General features: G+C 38.5%; 1 protein-coding gene across 2 annotated transcripts in view; it reads left to right on the forward strand.

Annotated features, from left to right (window-relative positions):
• Window positions 1-17800: 17800 nt before the first annotated feature.
• Window positions 17801-25922, forward strand: part of ece2b (endothelin converting enzyme 2b) — a 94175-nt gene continuing 86053 nt past the window's right edge. The window contains exons 1-2 of one of the 2 annotated variants that reach the window (XM_055195688.2): window positions 17801-17939; window positions 18030-18117. In XM_055195688.2, the coding sequence (XP_055051663.2) occupies window positions 18085-18117 (33 nt within the window). In that variant the 5' untranslated portion in view covers window positions 17801-17939; window positions 18030-18084. Of the gene's footprint in view, window positions 17940-18027; window positions 18118-25922 lie in introns of both variants that reach the window. The other variant, XM_073863155.1, reaches the window with a different exon arrangement.

Raw genomic sequence — 25922 nt, forward strand, 5'->3', positions numbered from 1 at the left:
ACTCTGCAGAGACGCCCTCCAGAACCAGGATTGGTGACCCCTGATCTAGGTCAAGGGTATTGACAAACATAATGTGTCTAGAAATAATAACACAAAACATTCTGATCTTTCATGTCTTTATTGTAAACAACCAAAAAAACTCATAGTTCTTGTGGAAATCAGCCACCAGTGCGATGATTTCTTTTTGGACAATTAAGTAAGATGTTTACCCAGTTTCTTCTGCATCTCAGAGTTGCACAACCCTCCCTCAATGGTACTGCAAGGTGCTACCCTGAGGTCATCACGCATCCTGATATTTGGAGCCACCAAAGAACACAGAGTTAACTTTGTGGAACTAGAAGTTACAGGCAACATCGTTTTTAAAGATTTAAATGACAAACCTGCACCTTTTTTCTGATCTAGGGTATTTATGTATTTAAGGAATAAGTAATTATTATTGGACATGCACTTTGCAATAGTATATGGACCACCACACCTGGCTTGGAAAAGACTGTTAACAACAGGCAACAATGCCAACACTTGGTCGCCTACATTAAAATGCTGAAGAATAGTTTTCCGGCCGTATAAACATTGCATTTAACACTGTGATTTCACTAGCAACTTCCACTAACATAACCTAGCACATTTTCCACAGGTTGTTGGCCACACCATTCATCAGCCAAGACTGCAGCAGGTCCCCAAACTGTATGGCCAAAGGCCAACTCATTCTGGCTAAAAATTGGTTATTTCCCAGACAACTTCAGGTATGGCCAACAGCAACCAAGGAAGACGTTCCTTCCAGTCATGACCCAATTTCACACAATAAGCCCTGACTAATGACTTCTGAGTCTGGGGGAATCTTTCTAGAGTACCCTGACTCTGTGGGTGATAAGCGCTGGAGATCTTATGCTAAGCCCTTAGCTGTCATAAAGCCTTAGAAAATTGCTTAGACATAAAATGTGTCCCTTGGTCAGACTGAATGATATGGGAAATTCCAAAAGTAGACATAAAATCAGTCAATGCGTTCAGCACAGAGCAAGTTGCAATCGACAGATGGGGTAAGCAGCAGGGTAGCGTATTGACTGACACATCGCAGTTGGAAGATAAGAATGACCAGCTCATGAATGGGGCACAGGCTCCACAAAGTCGACCTATAGATGCTCAAAGGTGTGGATAGGTACTTTTTTTGTTAGGCTTACCCATAATCTGACATGTATGGCATTCCTTTATATAACAAGAAATATCTTTCTTTAGTCGAGGCCAAAAGAACCTGCGTGTCACCTTATCATATGTTTTCCTACTCCCAATATGTCCAGCGACCATAGTCTAACACTGCTGGCCCAGACCGATGGGGAACTATTCAATTCAATTCAATTTTATTTATATAGCGCTTTTCACAATAGTTAATTGTTTCAAAGCAGCTTTACATTAATAGAAACAGTGAAAAGCACAGAAAAGCGACAGATAGCACAACATAATCCACGATAGCATAAGCAGTTAAATTTGCTGTGGCTATGACTCAACATTATAAGCGAGCATATTACTAATGTAACGTCTAGAAGAGGAAGCTAAGTTAAGCCCAAGAAGGCTGCGTCCCAGGGTTAAAAAACCCCATAGGAGAAAAAAACCCGGGCTTTTTAGCCGAGGAAATAAAAAAAAGTCCTAGGAGGAAAAAAACCCACATATAAACGGAGAAGGAGATTAAGCGGAGATCAAATCAGAATCAAGTCAGAATGGAGAGAACCTTTGGTCTTAAAGAATCTCCTACATAGCAAACTCTGTTGCAAGAAGTAATGAGATGACTCAGACTTTAATTCTCCCTCAGTAACTTTGTATATATGTTCAAAAGGACTTCATCAGATCTCTGCTCTGTAATAAGCACCTCTTTGAGAGCTATACTAACGACAGTATCGTAACACTTTTCTGGTTCTGCAGACAGGGATGAATAAATATCCTTTCCACCAAAACACACTGTAACAACAATGTCCTTTTGGCCACTGTAGAAAAGTTGCTACTCTCTCAAAATGGGGAAAATATTTTCCACCTCACGCTCTGAAAAAGGTGTCATCGTCTGAATATGCCTGCTCACAACAAACAGAGGAGCATGTGTTTAGGTTGTTCCTCAATTTTACATTCACGCTGAAGCTCCAGCTTCTTTAGTTCTATTTCTTTATCTAATTCCTTCTCTTTGAAGACTAAAGCTTTACGATCAGTGCATAATTTTTCTACATCAAGCTGCATTTGTCTCTCTTGCACTTCTAACGCTTTAAGTCTGATTTCACGAGCTCTTCTCCCTTTAAATGATGTAACAGGTGATTGCTAATAATAATTACTTTCAATACTAGACAAGACTTGAGATAACTTAACAAGGTGCTGAATATTCTAAATATGCTCCCTCAAACACAGAAAACACACTTAATACGTTTTCTAGCACAAGGCACTTCAAGCTATATACTGTATACACATTAGGCCTACACATCAGCTTAAATGCATGCCAACTAGTGCAAAACAATGAATGTAACTGTCATGCACAAAGCACAAGTGTATTAACATTTAGTTGGAAAAGATGCGGCAAAGCACTCTAACTAAGGGAGCATTCACAACATACACAGGTAGTGGTTCTCACTTCTCCTCATCAATACCGACAAACAATCCCGGACGAGCCCCCAAGTTTTATGTTACAACCCAGCTCGTACAGACCGCAACATAAAAGGGACAAGACTACAAAATTTTGTTGTTAAAGGGACATTCCACTTTTTTTTTCGAAAATATGCTCATTTAAGTTAAACAATTGATTTTTACCATTTTGGAATCCATGCAGTTGATCTCCGGGTCTGGTGCTACCACTTTTAGCATAGTTTAGCACAATACATTGAATCTGATTAGACCATTAGCATCACGCTAAAAAATAACCAAAGAGTTTCGATATTTTTCCTGTGTAAAATTTGACTCTTCTGTAGTTACATTGTGTACTAAGACCGACAGAAAATAAAAGCTGCGATTTTATATGCAGATATGGTTAGGACTATACTCTCATTCTAACATAATAATCAGTGACTTTGCTGATGTAACATTGCTGCAGGAAAAATATTAAAACTCTTTGGTTATTTTTTAGCACGGTGCTAATGGTCTTATCAGATTCAATGGATTGTGCTAAGCTATGCTAAAAGTGGTAGCGCCAGACCCAGAGGTCAGCTGAATGAATTCCAAAACGGTAAAAATCAAATGTTTAACTTTAGGGGATCTGGAAAATGAGCATATTTTAAAAAAGTGGAATGTCCCTTTAACAATGTTTATTTTGGGCAATCATCGGGTGTCTAGGGGTTAATTCTCTGTCGACTATGTCGGCACTGACTGATGAAAAGTATATAAAAAGGAAAAAGGAAATTAGCGCATCTGAGTCTCTAGACATTATGTGTACAAAAGTGTCCACACGCGGCAAGAACATCCACAGATCTTCAATGCCTTTGCAATGCCAGATCCAGGTGTTGGGTAAGTGATGATTAATGACCCAGCAGTCTTCCTCCCATTAGTGTAAGTACACAGTACACAGACCAAAGGAAATGCAGAGGGTCATCAAAATAGTTTATGCAAAATCCATGTGTTTACATTAGCCGCAATGCATTTTCAATTCGCTATTTCAATTCGCTATTTCAATTCGCTATTTCAATTCGCTATTTCAATTCGCTATTTCAATTCGCACAGTTTTAAGGATAATGAAAATGCAGCTAGTGATAGTTTTCATTTTATCTTGCACCTTTAAATGAATATGATGATCAGAAAAAACTTGCACTAAAAAGAAATAATTTAAATAATAGTGGTGTCATATATATATGATTATATAAATAAATAATGCCTGCAATGTTTGTTATTTCTTAATTAACATCGCTATCAATCAAACTCACAATTTTTTAACTGCTACAGTAACTCAACCCCCTTAATGGCCATGTTGATATCAGCATTATAGAGCAGTGTTTCCCAAACAAAGATTCACGGACCCTTAGAGGTTCGTGATATTTCCGGGGCTGGTAATATCTGCTTATTACCATCTGATTCAGACCTAAATAATCAAACATTAACCATAAACCTTGTAAAACCCGGGAAAAATTGGGTTAGGTTTTTTCTCTTTGAAAATCACACACATAACTAAGAGCCCGTATGGGCTGTTTACAAGGTCAAAGTGCCCCAGATGATGGAGAACTTTAGACGTCAGGAAGCAACTAACAATGTTAAATTCAGTGAAATGATCAAAATAAGTCAGTTGAGAAACCATTTGTGTCTATTTTCTCCTCTGATGTTCCTCTCAACCCACCGTTCCTCCCACATCACACTCATTCTCTCTGCAGGAATAAAGGATTGCTGGCCTCCAACTGGCTGGAAACAGTTGCCATGGCAATACTATGACAACGCCTTAGTCCATCTCATTAAGTGATGCAATGACCACAGGAAAACATGAGGCTAATATACAGTTACTGAATGACATCCTTCCAGCACAATCCATGTGCCAGTCACTGCCGATCATAAAAACATGATTTAATGTATTTGTTCAACAGTATGCAAATATGGATGTAAAAACAAAACACTGGGATATTCATGCAACGGAGTCCCACTCCTCCTGAGGTTTATAAGGCAAATCCACTATAATGCAATCGAAGATAGGCTGTCTTGCATGGCTGCACTTTCATTCTGTTGGGAGAAACAGCACTTTAATGTGGTGTATTGAGAGAGATTGTGGTGTATTGATGCTTGGACCTCTGCGTGTAACCCAAAGTTTCAAACTCATGAAAAAGTAAAGTAAGAATCGTTGAATTGCCTGTAAGCAGTGTGTGTCTGTGTGACAATAAACCCTGTGTTAATCTGGGCAGCTGTCTCTGTAATAGATATGCTGTAAGCCCACAGAACCTATTTCTTACCAGTTAAAGGATGAGACTGTAGTAAGTGACAGCAGGATCAATGTGTTTAGTTAAAACCTCCCAACTAATAAATAGCTATTTTAAAGAGGCAAGATTTATTTTGGGACAAACGCTAGTTGGGAATAAAACCGGTCTTTCCTTGTCATATTTATACAAACATTTGAGATGGCAATGAGAAAAACAAAGCCTTTTGATTGTCAGGAGGTTCAACTAAAGCCCTATTCGGACGGGATTCGTTTTGCAGGGGGACCTCTGAGAAAATCGTGCTTCTCAGAGGTCCTCTGTGTTTTTAATCCCGTCCTAATTGGCCATGTCTGTGTTTTTCTCTGACGACCTCCGAAAGAATTCCAGAGCAATTTACTTACTGTTTTTCGACGAACTCTGAGGTCCTCTGGAAAATGTAATCCCTTCCGAATGCAAATGTCTGTGTTTGCCCGCAATATCTTTTGAAAACGCGGTTCATTTCGTGTTTCGGCCAACGTGATCTGCCGTAAGGTCTTACTAATGCGCGTATATTGTATTTCCTGAGTCCCATTCGTTCAGATATGAATGTTTTTTCGCATTTGGCAAAATAAAATAATTAAATCAAGACGACCTGAATATCATACACTGTTAAGACTAAACACTGTAATATCATTAACGTTATAAGAAACTCCGTTTAAAGTTGTTCAACTCCGGAATGTTAATGTTAATTAATAAAGATAATAAATTTTATTAATCATTATTTCTTAATTTCTTTATGTTTATTATAAGCAGACAGTTATATAATACACGTAGGCTAACGTTACTTTAGTAGGATTTGTATATTTTATTTTGATTTGTTAAAATTAAATTAATAAATTACATGTTCTGTCATAATTTTACATTTAAAGCAAGATATTAAACATTACAAACACGCGTATCCAGAGCACGTTCTACTGCAACGCCCAAATGCATGAAACAGACACTCCCATCTCTGGAATAGCCTGCATCATTTTAATCCCGTCCAAATCGGTACATAAAATCACAGACATCCTGGGGGACACGTTGAAACTCAAACGTCGTTTGGAAAACTAATCCCGTCCGAATAGTGCTTAAGAAAAGATCCCTAATATTCACATAGGAAGGTAGGCCAACGTAACCATATTTTTCAGTTGTTACACAGTTCCTCAATTGCTTTTAAAACAGTGCAGGTTTTCAAGTAAAAGTGTGGCATGATCAAACTCTATTTTGATGAACTTTCAGTGTATTCATTCAGTGTCCTCCTTCTTCTTTCATAACAGCTGCCGTATTAAATCAGTTTTTAAAGGTGGCAGCTTTTTTGCCCTTCACTTGGACAAGATTGATTCTTCTGTGCAAGACATTTTTCCTGCCCAAATACAACCATTTTTTCTTAGTAATTGTGTTGTGTGTTGAGTCAACAGGCACTTTTGCTCCAATTTCAAGAATTCTAAAAGTTGCATGGATTTTGCTATTGCAGTGATTTGCGAGTAAATTATTAAAATATGTTGCACATGCACTTTGACTTTGATTGATATAGTGTCACAGTTTGATCTACTGTGTTTGAGCACTGTGCCTTATGGGTTGAGATATTTTAAGTGCTGTGTATATCTCGTCAAAAATTAAAGTTTTAAAGTAGTTTTCCCAACAATGGAAGTAGGGATTCTTCAACTTGGTGCAGAAAAATGTTGCACAACAATGTGTGCATTGAAATTAGGGCTGCATGATTAAATAATCGCGACTAATCGTTTGCAGGGTTTTTTACATCATTTATGTGTGTGTACTGTATAATAATTATAATTATGTATATATAAATTCACACACATAGATGTAACATTTTTTAAGAAAAAAATATATATTAAGCATATATAAATATAAAAATTTATATAGACATGCAGTTATTTCTTATATAGAGTGGTGTGAAAAAGTGATTTGCATTTTTTGCATTTTAGTCACACTTTAAATATTAATCAAAGATAACACAAGAAAAGCACAACATGCAGTTTTTAAATTAAGGTTTTTATTAGGGAAAACAAAATCCAAACCCACATGGCCCTCTATGAAAAAGTGTTTGCCCCCTAAACCTAATAACTGGTTGGGTCACCCTTAGCAGCAACCACTGCAATCCAGCGTTTGCGATACCTTGAAATGAGTCTGTTACAACGCTGTGGAGGAATTTAAGCCCAATCATCTTTGCAGAATTGTTGCAAATCAGCCACATTGGAGGGCTTTCATGCATGAACCGCCTTTTTAAGGTCATGCATACAGCATCTCAATACGATTGAGGTCATGACTTTGACTAGCCCACTCAAAAGTCTTCATTTTATTTTTTTTCAGCCATTCAGAGGTGGACTTGTTGGTGTGTTTTGGATCATTGTCCTGCTGCAGAACCCAAGTTTGCTTTAGCTTGAGGTCACAAACAGATGGCCAGACATTGTCCTTCAGGATTTTTTGGTAGACAACAGATTGCTTCATGCTTCCATTTATCACAGCAAGTCTTCTAGGTCCTGAAGCAGCAAAACCAGACCACCAGGCCCCAAACCATCACACTCCCACCACCATATTTTACTTTTGCTATGATGCTCTTTTTCTGAAATGACGTGTTACTTTTAAGCCAGACGTAGTGGGACACACACCTTCCAAATAGTTCAACTTTTGTCTCGTCACTCTACAGCAGGGGTGGGGAACCCTGGTCCTGGAGGGCCAGTGTCCTGCAGAGTTTTGTTCCAACCCTAATTATAAACACCTGAAAAATCTAATTAAAGTCTTCAGGATCACTTGGAAATGAAATTCAGGTGTGTTTGATTAGGGTTGGAACTAAACTATGCAGGACAGTGGCCCTCCAGGACCCAGGGTTCCCCACTCCTGCTCTACAGAGTATTTTCCCAAAAGTCTTGGGGATCTTCCACTCTTGGGAAGGTTCACCATTGTTCCATGTTTTCACCATTTGTGGATAATGGCTCTCACTGTGGTTCGATGGAGCCCCAAAGCTTTACTAATGGCTTTATAACCTTTTCCAGACTGATAGATTTCAACTTTCTTTCTCATTTGTTCCTGAATTTCTTTGGATCTCAACATGATGTGAAGCTTTTGAGGATCTTTTAGTCTACATTTAATTTGGTCTACACTTCATTTTGTCAGGCAGGTCCTATTTAAGTGATTTCTTGATTGCGAGCAGGTGTGGCAGTAATCAGGCCTTGTTGAAACTGAACTCAAGTGTGACACTTGGGTTGGTTGGGGGATTAAAGTGTGACAAACATGCAAAAAAAAAAAAAACAGGAAGGGGCCAATACTTTTTCTACACCACTGTGTAAATGCATGTGTCAAATCATTTTACACACACACATCAATTATGTAAACAAAAACTTTTATTCTGCAAATGATTCTTATTCTTTATTTATTCTTTACACTATTCCAGCATCCATACACAAGTTCTCCAATTTACCCAACTTGCATGTCTTTACAGTCTTTGGCCTGTGGGAGTACCCAGAGTAAACCCACACCGTCACACATGCAAACTCCACACGGAGAAGTCATCTGACTAGCCGGGGCTCGAACAGGGACCTTCTTTTTGTGAGGCAACAGTGCTACCCACTGAGCCTATGCTTCCTAACACTTTAAAGGATAAACTGAGGCTATGGATTGATTACTATGGTAATTATGTTATGAATAATGTACAGTTTCTTGCACTGAGGGAGACCTTTATAAGACCTTAAAATACTGTCAGGAGCTGCAGGGATTCATTTTGTGGTGCATGCATGTGCATTTTTGACTCTCACAGACTGCCACCTATAGACTTGCAATTGATGAATCACCAAGTTTTCGGCTAAAAATCTAATGTTCTAGTGAAGGAAGATGCTGGATGACCTAAGGGTGAATAAACTAACAGCATTAACAGTGAGTACATTTGATTTTGACATGAATTTTAATTCGCTTTAATTTAATTGCAGCAGCTGTAGTTGAGATCTTGATCATTTATTTATGCAGTCCTAGCCTGAGAACCAACATTATTTTAGGTGGTATAAGAACAGCATGGCACAGGTGCTGTCAATACAACTGAACTTGCACTGAACTCATAATATTCTTTTATGTGACAAGGACACAAACAGAGTTTGAACATTTCACCCAACAGCAAAATCTGACCTTCTAAGAGAAGAGGAGGGGGTAGGTGAACAGCATTCTGTTGGAGGCAAAGACAAAACCATCATTGAAGAGGCTAAACATCCAGAAATAAGCAGGAGAAATTATAAAGGGGAACAAAGACAACTGGCTTGGAAATGAAGCAAGAAATATGTTTAACTGCATTAAATCTTTCCTTTTAAGTCTTCCTCACTTTACAATGCTTTTAGCTTTATCTCGACTCATCGGGTTTATTTACATACAATAAAAAGCACATTCAGCATTCACTGTACGCAAAAATGACAAATTTATCTGCATTTTAACACAATGACAATGGATAAATATAGACACTAAGTAAAATCCAATCACATTTGCACTAAAAAAAGAAATGAGTTAAACCAAATAAACACCACATTGATACACTTATAGCAGGAATCTCCAATATTTTTGTGATGAAAGGCTACCACAATGGATAAAACATCTGGAGGGCTACATTTTTGATAAAGTCTACTCAAAACTTTTTGGTTTTACTTGTTGATATGTTTGATCATTGTTTAAAATGTTACCATACAGAAAAGAAGGCGAGCTAATATAAAAAATATAAATAAAATATTAAAATTGATGTTGGAGACCCTTGACTCCTAGAGATAGAGAAAGAACGGTTGCATGAGATCACTTAGTTCCTAGCAGGCCTTGGTCTTGTTCAAGGTGAGAGACGAGGATGGCAGCAGACAGAGCTATCAGCAGACATATCTGTCCAGTGACCTTGAGTTTCCATCTGGCAAATAGGAGAGAATGAAGAGCGGAGTTGAGTGCTGAGTTATATTACACATACAGTACAGTATAGATATTAATGGAAAAGCCCCAGGAGTTACAGCTTTTAGCTATTGATCACAGAGTGCATTTCAATTGAGTTGTGCGTTCAATGTTGCTGCTTTTACTTTGTTTAGTGTGAATGCGTTAAAATATAACATCACTTAAAATGAACAGTTTATTCTATTACACAGCTCCATCGCTTTAATTCGCAGGCCCGGGTGCAGGTATACAGGTTACACCACAGAGAGGATCCTAGTGTTTGGAGGACTAGTATGGAGGACTGGGAGTGCAAAAATTATAAATAAATAAATACATGTTAAAAGAAATATATAAAACAACCATAAATAAATAAACACAAAAATAAATATGCAGATAAATATAAAAAAACATAAATAAGTATTGCAAAAAAAAAAATCTTTATTTTTTATAAAAATAAATTTTTTAAATTATTTATTTCTGCATTTAATTATACATTTTTATTTATTCTTGTATTAATTTCCACATTTATGTATTTATTTATGTATTTATGTGAACATTTAATTATTTTTTAAATTTATTTATTTATACATTTATTTATTTCCACGTTTATTTATTTATAAATTTACTAATTTCCACGTTTATTTATTTATACATTTATTTATTTCCACACGTATTTATTTATACATTTCCGTGTCTAATATGGTAACCTCTTATGGAACGGCTGAAATTCCACAAGGGGGCGTGTTCATCAGACGTTGCACAATAAACGTGACATCCGAATATATTCATTACAAAATCGTGAATGAAAAGTGAGATTCGAACGAATGTCCGAGTGAACTAATTGTATACAGTACTTATATCGTATTTCGGTCAGAAAGGTCAAGATTGTGAGATGAACAAATCGTTTTGCATTAAAAGGCTTGGATATTCCATTTCCTTGAACTTTATGAACAATTTGTTTTGGACAATTTCACCAAAGCAGATAAAGGGAAGATTTTGAAGGTAAGTAAATATCCTAAATCAGTGCCGCCCGGTTCAGGTAACTAACAACTAGATTACAGTTTTATGACTGCTATGAATCACATGATGCTTTGTGTGTGCGCTTAATGGAATCCTGAGAGTCTAAGCTTTCAAACGATGTGCCGCATGGTCGTATATTTTGAAGATTTAATGCTTCAAAGTTACAATGACGTTTATGCAGCCTCACGTGCAAGGGAGGGGGTGTGCCGTGTACGGCACAGTGTTCCTTATCAGGTTAATGAGGAGGAGGCGTGTTTTTCTTCAGCCATAGCAATGGGATTATAACTTCTCGGTATACTGTAGTTGCGCTGCCTTTACTGCCGTGACATTATCATAAATTCTACACAAACGCACAACACAGGAGCAATTGATGGAATGATGTTCTTGATTCTCGCCATGACATCATTTGGTTTGCTCAACAGCGCATGACGGCAGTGATGATTCTCTCTGACCAATCACTGATTTGCAATGTTTACACGTCATGTTTTAGTATCAGTACGGCGGATACTAAAAAAAAACATAGTGGAACTAAAACTATTACCAGGTACTAGGTCAGTGTTCTTCATTGCGCGGCTTGTGAGCCGCATGCGGCTTGGCAAGCTTTAATTTGTGGCTCGCATGGCAGTAAATAATACAGTGATATGATCATGCAGGCATGCACTTTTTCTGTCTTTTCTGCTCCAGACGCCAACTTTGTTAGAAAATCACACCTATTAGATCAAGATGCACGCCGATAAGCGTGTTTAATCGCATGCAGTGCTTGCCCAGACCGATCGTCATATGACATCAAAGTACCATGAGATCAGATTGATTGTTATGCTTTCGAATTGCTCTCGCAGCACAATGTCACTTGCCAATTGTTCTGTGCAGCGCCGCATGAAATTGCATGAAAGGTGGCCACCTGGTGGTTTGGGGGCACTGCATAAGCATATAAGAATGCTTAGCATTAAAACCCTGTTTTGTCATTAAGGAAAATCATATTGTTTCAGTTACAAATTTGACTGGTAAATGATAAAGAATGATTTGCCCTTGTATTTATTGCATTGCAACAGATTGACAGATTGATACCCAGACATGCTATTTATGACTGGATGTAACTGTCACGGCCGGGGCGGACCCAAGATAACTAAAGGGTCACGCCCCTCTCTAGTTCCCACCTCGAGGAGGTTCCCAAGACCACCCCAATGACCAGACAGACACGTGAATTACCACAAAACTGAGTTTTTATTAAATAAAACATAAGGGGAAAGGGGAAGGGCAGTTTAAAACAATCTTCCTCTTCTCGCCTCCAGGGCATACGTTGGGGCAGGGGTAGGAGGTTCTTACTACTGACACTGTTCGGTCCTCTTCGAGGCATTGCTGCAAACACAGGTAAGTGATATACTGCACAGGTAGGTTACTCACAACACTGGGGCCTTGGGTTCTCTCCAAAGCATTCGTGGAGACAGAGGTAAAGGGTTTCTCACTGCTGACACTGCTTGGTCCTCTTCGAGGCGTTGCTGCAAACACAGGTAAGTGATACACTGCACAGGTAATGTTACTCACAACACTGGGGCCTTTGGTTCCTTCCAAGCATTCGTGGGGACAGAGGTAATGGGTTCTCACTACTGACACTGTTTGATCCTCTTCGAGGTGTTACTGCAAACACAGGTAATGGTTGGGTTCTCTCCTCTGGCTCGGGCCTCAACGTGCTATTTCTTCGCACAATCTGCACGGGGCCCGGGTGGCTTCAGTTACTGCCAATACAGCACACACACAGCAAGCTTAGTGAAACACACGGTAAAAGTCACACTCACCACAGCACTCTGTACACGCACTCCACGTGAAGTTAAGGCTGGGCCGCCTAGGTTTTGGCTGCTTGAGAGGCGGGTTGGGCGTTGTACACGCCAGAGAAAGAGAAAAGATTTCACAGGTAAATATGTTCACAACGCCCCTCTATGTCTTCCGGTTACTTCTTCGGCTCGCCTACGCATTCAATCTCCGCAGGGCCGGTAACCTTCAACACCCCCAAAAAGATAATAGTAACTCCTCTTCTGGATAACACAGAGCGTTTCGTTGTGATTGTTTACTCACGCTTTTTTGTCCAACCGATTTCCCAATATACATCCACCAGCGTCGTGTTTGCTTCTCCACATCCAAATCACATGATAACTTCCTTATTCCAACGTCTTCAACCTCTCGTCTTCCCTGAGGGATAAATGTGAGTCAACCCAGCCGATCTCCACCGTAACAACGAGCACAAGCAACATATGCACAAAGTGCCACCAACCACACGCTCCGGTGTAGTGCTCCTTTAATTTCCACCGCTCCGTCCTTCTCGCTTTTCTGGGCTGCCGCACTCTTTCCTCGCGCTATAAGCGCTTCCGTGGATCAACGGCACCCTCCGGCTCCTCTAAGGACGGAGCGTGTGAACAGGTCTGCCCTAGGCAGTAAAAGGAGCTCGTGCCCGCAACAACTCCCTTCATTGTGCTTCTTTGGACCTTTTAATGTGTCTTGTCTCTACTCCTCCTCCAATCACGGGTTTTCACGTTGATGCCCCACACCTGTTGCTCATTCCCTCATGATCTGCGTTGTCAGGGAGACCAGGAAGAAAAATAGTGTTTGTAAAAAGAGGTCTGGCAGGAAACCATCTTCAGGCGGAACCAATCTCCTCTGCTTTTGGTTCCGCCTCATCATAGTCACCCTGTGACATAACATTTGATACTTTGCGGTGAAGGCGGCCCTCCTTTTAAGCCTTACCTATCAGTGTGGCTCTCATGAAAAAAATAGTGAAGACCACTGTACTAGGTACTGTACACAGTTGACCCCCCTCCCAAAAGTGCACATTCACAGCATTTAGTATTGTTTCCCCACAATGCATTGTGCTTCTATTTTCAGTTATTTGTGGGTTTTAATCAGTCTAATAAAAAAGGGAAATAATTAGATTTTCTTCTTATTTATTTGTACTATTTGATCGGACTGCCAAATAACATTTTTACACAAAACTGGATAAAAAGCATTCAAAATAACAATACTTAAGTTATGATGACAGCAGGGCTCCAATCGCTGTATTAAACATGCAAAATGGTCAGATTATGACATCTTGTCATGACAAGAAGTTAATAACTTTAAGGAACACTCCACTTTCATAAACAAAAATCCAGATAATTTACTCACCTCCATGCCATCCAAGATGTTTATGTCTTTCTTTGTTCAATCAAGAAGAAATACATTTTTTTGAGGAAAACATTCCAGGATTTTTCTCAATATAGTGGACTTTAGTGAACCTTAAAAGTTAACATTTTTAATGCACTTTCAAAGGGCTCCCAACCGAAGCATAAGGGTCTAATATGGTGAAATGATCATCATTTTCGCAAAAAAGTACTTTTAAACCACAACTTCTCATCTTGCAATAGCCGTGTACATTTTTACAGTATATATAAAATAGAAGTACTGTAAATAAATCTCAAACTGAACTGTATGTAATAAAGCTGTGCTATTATTCGATTCAAGTAAGATGGGGGATAGACTTTAGGGATATCAAATCCCATTTGTGTATCTTTCTTTTGGACGCGAGCCAATCGGTGTAATATATTTTCTTATTTTGGCCAGCTCTTTACTGCAGCTGCCATTTCATTTAAACGATGCAGGCGCTGGGTGGACTCCAAGATGCAGAGATATGAGCCTAATGTTTACAGTCTTTCCCAGAGAGAACACAAATCTGTTGCATAACCCCATCCAGGCTTAAGTCATGTAAAACATGTTTTCAAACAGATGTGGTCTCCAGTCAGTTCCTGCGTGTGGGAACCTTTTAAAAAGTTTGTAATAAAACAATTATCATGTGCACATAAAACTCAAGGTTTAGAGAAAGACTCAAAACTCAGCACTATAAAGAGTTTTACGATATGCTGCTTTATGTTCTGGAGCGAAGCTTTCTTATAAGACTTTCTTTAGGACTTATAGGTTAATCATCAGTTTTTAGTACTCTGTAAATTCAAACATTAAAGCTGATTACGGTTCACATAAACAGTTTTGGCCCAACAATATGAAAAGTTATTAAAGACTTAAAATCTGCAACTTTGATTTATTGATGTAAAAACAGCCCCTCCCCTTTTAAAATAACCAATAGGATTTAGTTTACTTTACAGTCTGAGGCACTCCTCAAACCAGTGCTCAACGTTTTGCTACGGTTTCCGGATTGAACGTCATGTTCCCTGGAAATGGTGTGCAACAGGTTTGAGATAAGTTTTCTCTTGTTTGGTGGGTGTGTCAAAAACAGCAGCCCAATCAGCAGCAACATGATATAAACCACGAGGTATTAAAGAGACAACTCCCACAATGCGTCCAAGTAATGTCATTTACAAATGTGTTATCTTTTATTATGGCCAGCAAGGGCAGTGACTGTAACATCGACTGTGCCGTATTTAACAGTATTAAACATGTATTTGTAGAGATTTCATCAGTTTTAGAAAATTCTTCAAAAACAACACAAAGAAGGGCCTTCTCAGCTGCCATATTTGCAGCTCTTGTGTTAGCAGAACATTGTGTTCAATGCACCAACATTTCTATTTAAAAAACATTGTGCAACGTTTTGTTGGGCTGATCCCAGCCCTGGAATCTGATAAGAAGCTGGAGTACATATTGACGCCATTCAAAATCACTGATCCATGTGAATGGTTCCTTAAAGGTGCCATAGAATGTAAAACTGTATTTATCTACGCATAGATGAATAATAAGAGCTCTGTACACGATAATGACATATTGTGAGCCTCAAACGCGATTGTTTATGTAAACCTCGTGCATGCAAAGGACTGCTAGAAAACAGATCTGATGAAGAGCCTGCATGCTCGAAACGTTAACTTAATGCCATGCATTCGTTTTTAAATAATAAATATTTTTGATACTTTTGGAGCTTTGGTGTGTCGACTTTGCATTGTTACTATTACGTTTTTTTTTTTTGTCAAGCACCCAATTTATATTGGTGTGCGTGCTTTAGCATGCTTTTTTCTGCTGGAAAACAGACCAATCTCAACATAACACCAGCTGTGATGTTACAGTCGTGATGTACTCCTCCAACATAAATTACAAATTAAACTAAGTATGTATAATGCTAAAAACAAAATTGTGACTGCTGAGATAGCTTTATATGCTAGTTAATGCTATATGCTAAGGTGACCAGATTTTTAACATGAAAAAATGTCATAGTTCAATGGTCAAAATATCATTAAAATCTAATTTGTTGTTATCTATGAATTAAAAAATGGGGACAAAACATTTTCTACAAAAAATACTTTCTTACTTAGTATTTTTGTCTTGTTTTCAGTACAAATATGTAAAAATTCATAAATCAAGATGTATTTTATTCATAAGCAAGATTCCCCAAGAAAAAAATCTAGCTTCAAGACAAAAAATATTAATTTGAAGTGAATTTGTACTTAAATCAAGCAAAAAATATGCCAATGGGGTAAGATGTTTTTGCTTGTTTTTGCCAATTTAATATTTTTGGTCTAAAACTTATTTTCTTAGGTCATTTTGCTTATCAAGGAAATGAATCCTGTTTTAAGAAGTTTTGAATTTGTACTAAAAACAAGAGAAAAATACTAAGTAAGAAAGTTTTTATTCAATTAATTGAACAATTTCTGCAGCCTTAATCTATTTTTTTCCTTTTTTTATTCAGTGCACACATATGAGACATCTCATCAAAACTTACTTCTAATGTAACACTTCAGCTGATTTCATAGCATTGTAAACGTTAAGAACAGAAGAAATAATGAAAAATGCCTACACAAAACAAATGCTCAATACCATGCTGTGATCAGTTCACTTCATTGGTTTATTACTTTAATTTAACATGAGTAGTTAGTACCTTAACCCCCCATAACTTTGTGTTCATATCTGGATTGATGATAATGATGCATTCTCCTGTCTCGTAGTAAATTCTTCTTTGCTAAATCAGTAGCACGCAACTAAGAAATCAGTGTAGCTCGCGGCCCCTTCTGCAGGTGAAAATAATCATTACATGATTGCTCCGGTCTGGTACTACAAAGACGACATGTTGATAGGATTTTTTAGTGTATTTGCTGGTTGTTTTGGACATTCGGTAAATTGGAGACATTTCCGGGGACAGCTCCAGTCAGGGATAGAACACCAAAAAAACGGGACTGTCCCCGGAAAACGGGGATGTCGGGTTACCTTACTATATGCTAGCATTTAGGCGGAAGTTCTACTATTGACTTTACAGTTACGGTGTGACTCACAAAAAATACCACTCAGAAATGTCCATTACCAATCTCCAAACAAATGATTATTCCTCAAATTCGTCTGATACAGGCTCAAACAACAGATCTGTTTACACACACACACAGAGCTACTGAACTGCTCAGAGAAACAGCCAATCAGAGCAGAGCTCAACATTTTTATTTATGTAAGGTTGTAACCCTAGGATTTGCCCTTTGATCCAACTGTCTCTTAATAAAGCCACATACCTTCTATGTAGATAACATATTATTATTACAATGCATTCTTTGGCACCTTTAAGTTTACCAAAAGCCAGAAAACGTCTATTTTGATTTCATGCTAAATTTAACAGCACTCAGATGAAATAAAAAAAGTTACATCTTGCCAAATGGCTTTCATACAATTCACTTATCAGCAAATAACTCACCACACAAAACGCATTGTAGTCAGCACAATTCATCTTTGTTCTTGAGGCAGGCGATTATTAAGCTATATTTAATGTAGGGTCTTGTTTTTCTATCCATGTTGACCCCATCAAGCGCTCCTGGAACCCACTAGCTTGTTAAAAATTTACATTGTTTATTTTTTATAAATTGCTTTGAACCGAAAACAACATACACTGATCTAAAGAATAATACCAAAAAAGTTAAAGGAACTTGAAACCAATAAATATGATATGATAATCTCGGAAATCCATTTCATTCCGCAAGAAAGGGCGTGCGGGAGCGCGCAGTCAATCACTGATCCGGCGACGCGGACACGCGCTCGAATGGGGCGGAGGAATGAAAAAGAGAGAGCGAGTACAGGCTGATCTCTATCTCTCACAGACAGCTTTCCATGTTGCAACACACAGTGAAGAGAACGCGCTGAACATCAAACCATCATGCGCGCAGCTTTCTGAAGCCGTTTAGCGATAGGGTAACGCATCTCTCATCGGTCTTTGTGTTGATGGATTAATGCGAATGGATGAGAATGGCTCTTAACTCTCATTGATCGTGTTTGTTTCAGGTGCGAGCGAGGGATGATGGCATAGTCCCGTGCGGAGCGCCGATGCTGCACGATCATGAGTGTAGCGCTGCAGGATTTACGAAATAACGTGAGTTTCACTGACGATTTTCATTACATCACTAACCCATCTCACTGACTGAACGCATGTGATCTTTATGAAAAACCAGAGCTGTTGGAAAACCTCAGCGCCTCTGCGCGTTTGTTTTTCCTGTTTACATTCGCTCGTCCGTCTGTTTCGTGTTGCGAGGACTGAAGTAAGGAAACGCATTACAATATTCTACTTTACGCATCGAGTTTGTTGTTATTTTCCCATTTTCGTTTTGCGTTTCGGTGTTTCTTTACACGAAAATATACAACTGAGGTGCAAATGTTTTTCATTTACGTTCGAGCAGAGCAAAGCTGAGTCATTAGAGATTATACTTTTCACGAACCCAAACAATTTATTTCGCATTACACGCGTAAACGTCAGAGTCTATTTCCCGGTGACACGCGACACACGGAACCCCGTGGTTTTCTGGAATAACAAGGATTCCTGTCTAATTCACCACTCCGGTTTCCAGCGCAGGACCAACTGGTTTTAATTCCCTTCACTTTGTTCATCATGACTTTTTGATGGTTTGCCCGATTGTTTACAGGGAGTGGCCAGGAGAGCATCTTGAGTTGCACGCGCTTTTTATACTGGCGTACGTTTCCATGGCAACTAGAGCGCTGGGGGCGAGCGAGGAGAGTTGGTGTACCGTAACAGTTTTAAAGGGAACTGATTTGATCCAGATTTTTAGTCATGTTGGTTAAAAGTTTTCTCACATCTTTATAGCAATCACTATGTTAACTTGTCTAAATGTATTTTCATAAATGTATGTCCTCTGTGAAAGGCGTAGGACCATATAACATTTATAATCAACTATCGGACCAAATAAAATAATTGGACCAACGCAATTTTTGCTTCTCCTCTGTAAACTTGTTTTGCATAGTACCACTGCGCGCAATGTTCATACAGACATCATACGCAGTGGCGGCTGGCCAAACGGTGGTGCCGCCCCCCTAAAATTGGCCATGTTACCAAAAAGTTAAATATATAAGTTAGTGCAAATGAATACAAATAAAATAATTTATCATATTTCACTGTTATTCATGTTATCATTTATTTTAAAAAATACAAATCAAAAGTTTGGTGTGTGTGTCTGAGGCGCCCATAGATATGTATAAATGCTAGATGTCTCGCCCGCGCTGCTGGCCAATTGAGTGGAACGTCCGCATTTTGGCAGCCATCTTACCACAGGGCGCTCGCTCACTCGTAGCATTGCGTTTTAATGACGCAGGTATTTTTAAATGACCATAATTTGCTTAATTTTTTACCGATTTTCAAAGGGTTTGGTTTGTTATAAACGTCAAATATGTACCTATGACACTGCATACACGTTAGAGACTCCGCCGTAAGACATCTAGCCTTTATACATATCTATGGAGGCGCCACCCAAACGAGTGTGTAGGTCAGTAAATTTGTTAGCATTTGACTTGAGGCTGAGCTCTAATTGGCTGGTTTCAGATCCGGTTTGGGGCGCACAGTGCTGCCTTCCCACTTTTGTTGTTAGAAAAAGCTATTTTTTATGTTTTTAATGTTGTGATTGGATCGTTCTCAGAGTTTCACTTGGTGCGATGCGCTCCTTTTTTCCAGGTTTTTCAAAAACATTTGAACTTTTCAGAATGACACAAGCGCAGCGTGCAGGTCATGTGACAATAACGTGTCTAGCGTTTTCCACGCGTTTTTAGGCGTGACATGGGAATGGCCCCTAAAACATGAAAAAATATAAAATATTTATCGCAACTCACATCGTCATCGCAACATTGAACAATGTCACCGCACATCGCAACTTTTCCTCACATCGTGCAGCCCTAACGGAGATTGAAAAAGTCTATCGCAACCTCTGGTGTGTGTGAGAGAGAGAAAGAGAAAATGATTACTTAGTTCATTACTGATAATAACCCCACATTATACTCAAATTTACAGATTCATAGTACATTTATTTCATGCTTTAACAGTTGACTTCAACTGTAACATTTTCAGCATTTTGGCTAAGCAGTAATGATATTCATCACCGGATAAATGGCTATTTACAGTCTTTCATGATTACACTTTGATTTTTGAGTTTGTTTGCACCCCCCAAAATGTTTTTGCACCAGACACCACTGATCATACGTCATCAGCGCATTGGCAGGCAAACAAACTTTCCTGCTGAATTGACAAGTGGCACCTGTTGTTTCGAAATACATTTTTTAAAACAACAACAACAAAAACTGCCTGGATTGGCAAAGAGCAAAAACCTTGAAATCTGTACTTTACTGCTTTTCCATGAGATGGAAACAGCTGCTGGTCTGAAAGGTTTGTTGCAGTGTTTCTTTTGGTAAGGTAGGTAAGCAGTATGATTCTGTTTAGATGGATTCTACATTGATGAAACATTTGGTTGCTTATATAGTGTTTGTGTACCTTTACGAATTTGTGTAATGATATTTTTGGTTTCAAAATTACAAGCAAACTACTACGTCTACAAAACCGAAAAGGTGCTGTATCTAATTCTGATTTAAAACCATTGTAGGCTATATGTTTGTTATTTTGGTAATGTTATTCACTTTGTACTGGTGAATGAGACATGAATGGGCTTCTGGTCTGTGCATGTTCATGTGTTTTGGAGGAGGCGTGGTTTTGGATGGCGATTAAATGAAGGGTGGGTTTGTGATTTCAGTGCTAGTTGGCTAAAGTTAGCGTTTTTCAAAATCGCGCGCACACTGCCTTGTACACGCAAGTGCATTTAGTTTTGTTTACCTTCATTCATGCACGGTATCATTTCACAACCTTTAGTTGCATTTGTGCAAGTTAGACAAACCAGAATACACACAGAACCACATTTTCACATTTTTTTAAAGAAACGCCAGCTTGTGTTTGTCAATAAAAACGTATTGTCAGGAATTGTATTGTGTGGATGTTGTCATGCGGTTGCTAAGGTGCTATTGGATGGGTGCTAGGTGAACCTAGGAGTCTCAGATCTCTATAATTTACCTTGTATAGTACCTGTCAGCTCAAGTCTGTGGGACTTTCTGGCTGACTGGGCAAGAGTCATAAGTTAGATCAAAATAAAAAGTTAAAGCACACCTCTTGTCAAATACTTTGGACTCTTAGATTATCATTAATGTTTAATTTCTTTTGACAACATTTGCAATATGAACAGGAAACGCCACCTATGTCCCTGGAAATCATTCGCCTGAGATTAGGTAAGAGATAACAGAGTTAATTCATAATTATCAGGCATATTAAGATTGTTAGGCGATGTAATAGATACATGTTAAATGTGTATAGACCTAATACAGGCAATAAAATGGTAGTCGTAATAAATAAATTAATAAATGAATGAAAAGGAAGCAGGAAATCAGTCACAGGTTTAGTGAGGATTAAACCCCCCCCCCCCAGTTATGCCATCCTAGCGCCAGGCCTGAATAGTAAGCAGACACCACTGATAAGAGGAACTCTTTCAAGTTAAAGGAATAGTTCACCTAAATACTCATCCTTTTGCCATCACAGATGTATATGACTTCATCCAGATGAACACTAATAATAATTCATAATTTTACTATGAAAATGTTGTCTTATCATATGTGATCCAATATCTTGAAGCCCCAGTAAGCACATACATCCATCATTAAAGTTAAACTGAAGAAAGGAAGTCATTTACATCTGGGATGGTATGATGATGAGTAAATTAGAATATAATGATATAAGTCAAGTTTTTATTTATTTACATAGGATGAATGTGAACAGGCTTACGCAGTGCTCTGTTTTACTCAATTGATGGAGCTCTGGTCTAATGAGCCACCGTCTAATATGTTGTAAATCAGTTACTGCTGCTCGCAGATCGAGAGCTTTTCCAGAGAGCTTTGCTACTTGCATTGGAAATGTATTTACGGACTTATGCACGTTATATACTGTGAACCACGATGATGTCAATTTTATTATTTTAAACATTGAAAACATCAATAAAGATCTTCAACTATTACTTCTGCATACGTCGCTGTGCGTATCGATCGGCGTGTGACATCAAAGTATCACGAGAGCGACAGAATAGGCTCATTTGAAATGTAAATAATTCTGCACAGAACCGATCACCGTTGATTGCCACAAGATGCATGCTGGTTAGAAAAGTGTCTGAGATATGTCCAACTTTGTCTGATGTCATGCTGACATATGCAAAAAACTCGTCAGATTCCGCAGTCGGGCGCAATTGCTCTTCTTCCAATGCGTTGATGAAAAGCATGATGGGAATAAGCTTAAAGTTCACTGCCTATTGTAGTTTTTATTTTTATATTTTTATATTTTTTAAGACATTAAGATTTTAACGAATTCCTTTAAACGTTTGTATTGGGGCTGAATTATTTGTACTTTAAGCTGTTTATTTTCCACACAACAGAAAAGAAGTTGTATAACTTAGCATTGTAGACTTAAATTTATACATCCCACTATTTACTAATAAGCCTTTTCCAGTACTTAACAGTTCACCATCGTTAATTTTCCTTATAACCATCTTCATCTAAATACATTTATTGGTATTTCAGTTGCATCTATTTCATGCGCGATAAAATACGCAAATGCAATCTCTGCCTCTGCTGACATTTATGGTCAACTGGATGGCGAGACTGAGGAAGTGTCCGACTTTAAAGCTTTTTTTCACTCCTTCCCTCACTGCAGCAGCCTGCTCTCGTCGAAGGCGAGGGAAGGCGCATCTCAAACAAGCCTAGGATTGTTTTTAAATTGCTTTCGTGATATTTGGATGTCATATGTCGATCGGTCTGCACAGTGCCACGTGAAGTTAAACACACCTGTGGTTTTAATGGCAGCAAAAGCAGATGCTAAGGATAACCTGGACATGAAACCATTTACAAGTGACCCTATGAACACAGGCAGAATGCATTTTGAAACGGCAAATTATCTGAATTCAAACATTGAAATGTTGAAAACATTTGGGATAATGTACACAAAACACGAAAGATGATTTTCGTAAAGCAACTGAATGCTCTATATATTTTAAATAACCACCACAGCTGGCCTGCATTTGCCTGCAGCAACTCTGAGATTTTAGTGATATCCCAGTTTTGTAATTGCTGCCCTAATTGTGTTCCTTTTTTTGCAATTTAGTTACAAATGAAATGGTTTTTCAAGGGTTTCCATACATTGTGTAAATGTTGCTGACGTTTGATGTAGAGATCTTCACAAGTCCTACATCCGAAAACCCAAGGTCCGACCCGAAACCGATTGGGAAACTGAAAAGTTTCACGTGTACCTCGGACACGGGTTGGGTATAATATGAGCGGCTTTGGGTCTCGGGTAATTTAAAATGAATGTGTTTTTGCCAAAAGGTCCCGAGAAGACCCAAACTATCTCACATGTGTGCATCATGTCTGGCGACATTGTGTGACTGACGGTTTGTTAATTTTCGTTGAGCCGGACCTGTCAATCACTTTTAAATGCACATTTTAGCGGGTACCTTGATGTTGTTGTCAGTTAACAAAGGAAAATTAATGGAGCAGCGGGCCAAGTCCAGTCGGGTTGAAAAAAATTGCTACTGGGTTAGGTCGGACTCTTTTTTTTGGGTTTGTCTCGGGTTGTGTCTTTAAAAAATGATTTATGCATATTTATGCACATTTCAAGTCAGGTAATTTTTTGGACCGGAGACGACCTCTAATTTGATGTAGCAGGAGAAAATGCTGGCTTGCCCAGACACTTATTGAATTATATGGTCATGAAGATAACAGTGTTACAAAACCAGCATCGTCCTGTTTGATGTTTTTGCTGCTTTTCTAGTATCTCCATCAGCACTTTCCAGGAGAATATTAACCCATACCTATTTAAAACCTAAAATGTGACCCTGTCTGTGAAATCCAGCATAATCTAATGATGAGATTTGGAGCATAAACGTTTGATTTCAGTCTTTCTTTGACATGACCTTCCTCAGTCAATATTAAAGACATCAAGATTATAGAGTGTTCTTTACATTATGTAGGATGGTATTATGTAGAAAACCAAAAATTGCTTTAGTTGGATAAGATCACTTGTAATACTATTGTGAAGCCAGTTTCTGTGATGATAGTGGCCCTCTAAATGCATCTTTAAGCTACTGAATATATAGAAGCTGATGTTAGCTTTACATTTAGTCGCAAACCCATAAATTTAAGTAGTTGCCTTGGCAATGCATATTGTGGTATAGTAGTAGTTGTAAATATATTTCTGTAAGTAGCAGTCATCCTTTTGGACTAATCTGGGAACAGCTTCTCAAATCCCAAACCAGTGTAGGAGAAACCCAACACTGGCTCCACATCAGAAGGACACTGAGAGAGACTCAAGGGTGCGGTTTGCTGTGGGAAAAGCCTGTTGTTAAGCTCACTGAAGGTGGAGTGCACTCTCTAGTCCTCCCCTGTGTGACCCCTGAAGCATTTGCTCGGGGCTTGGGAGCATTGGTACATCCTGCCATTGGGTGTGTGAGAGCAGGGAGATGGCCACACTTTCCTGTCTACGCCAAGACTCCATCTGTACCGGTGTGTGTAAGTGTGTTTGTGCGTTCAGGGTCCAAGCTAAGGTCAACAGTATAGCAATCCACCGTCTCGTTCTACATCAGATGTTAGTTTGAGAAGGTCATCTTGGACAGGTTTTTTCTTCTAGGGCAGTTTTTCACCCTCGCAAAGAAATATCAGAACTCTTTTGTATATCTGAGGTACATGTCGGAGGATTATGGGTAACCTGAAAACAAAAACCCTTCAGGCACTCTGTTGGTACAATAGTATAAGCTTGTAACACACCAATGTCAAGTCTGAGGCAGTGATTCTTAAAAAGCAGACTGTCAAAAGGCATGGGCTTGCAATAAAATGATTTTTTGATGATGATAATTGCATATTTTCTAACCATCTATAACTTCTTCATGCATTTTCTACTTTTTTTTTCCTTTTCTTGTTGCCATTATTTTAATCTGTTCCCATCTTTGGTTGCTTAACATTCTGCCAGCTCTGCACTGCAGTACCTGAAAGCTGGCCTGAGAATGACAGGAGAGAGAGAGAGAGAGAGAGAGAGAGGGGGGGAGAGAGATGGAGAGAGAGAGACAGAGAGATAGAGAGAGGGACGCTTTGTTAGCTTTGTACATTGTGATTTCTAATTTCTTTAGTACCTTGTAGACTGTGAAGCACTCATTTCTTAATCATTTATATCACATCTCAGTACATTTAGGGATTGTCTGATGATTCTTAGATGTTAACGATATTGCTGGATTTGCATTGTTAGCTATTATTTTCCTAACCTCACAAAATAATCCCCAAGACCCCCCCCCCCTATTTTTGTCTTGATTTTTCGCCAATATAATTTTATTTAAATTATATTGAGTGTTTTCTGAGAATAGTGTGTTGATTTTTTGTTGTTGTTTTTTGGAGCATATATATATATAACAGAAAAGAGGTTTATGCATGAAACAAGAAAAATATGTACTCAAATGTGAGGCTCGTTGAGCTGCATTTCACCCAAAAATGAAATTTAGCCCATATATTACTCACCCTCAAGCTATCCTAGGTGTATATGACTTGCTAAATTTAGCCAAACACATTAAGCGATGTTTATGCTGCATCTTCTTCCTGAAGCACGTGTTTAAGTGCCCTCAGTACTGCATATACGGAGAGACGCGTTTCAAAAAGTAAGCCAACATAAAATCTTTATGTTCTTGATGGGGCACATACAAACAAAATGATCTCCACAGTATTCTTTTTCTAATAAAAACATTTGTTTATGTCTTAAGTGAATTATAGAGTCAGAAACCAGTCTCTGCTTATTTGGTCTTTAAAGAGACAGTAACCTCAATTAACATACTT

This window comes from Misgurnus anguillicaudatus, chromosome 24 (assembly GCF_027580225.2).
Source record: "Misgurnus anguillicaudatus chromosome 24, ASM2758022v2, whole genome shotgun sequence".
Taxonomy (NCBI): domain Eukaryota; kingdom Metazoa; phylum Chordata; class Actinopteri; order Cypriniformes; family Cobitidae; genus Misgurnus; species Misgurnus anguillicaudatus.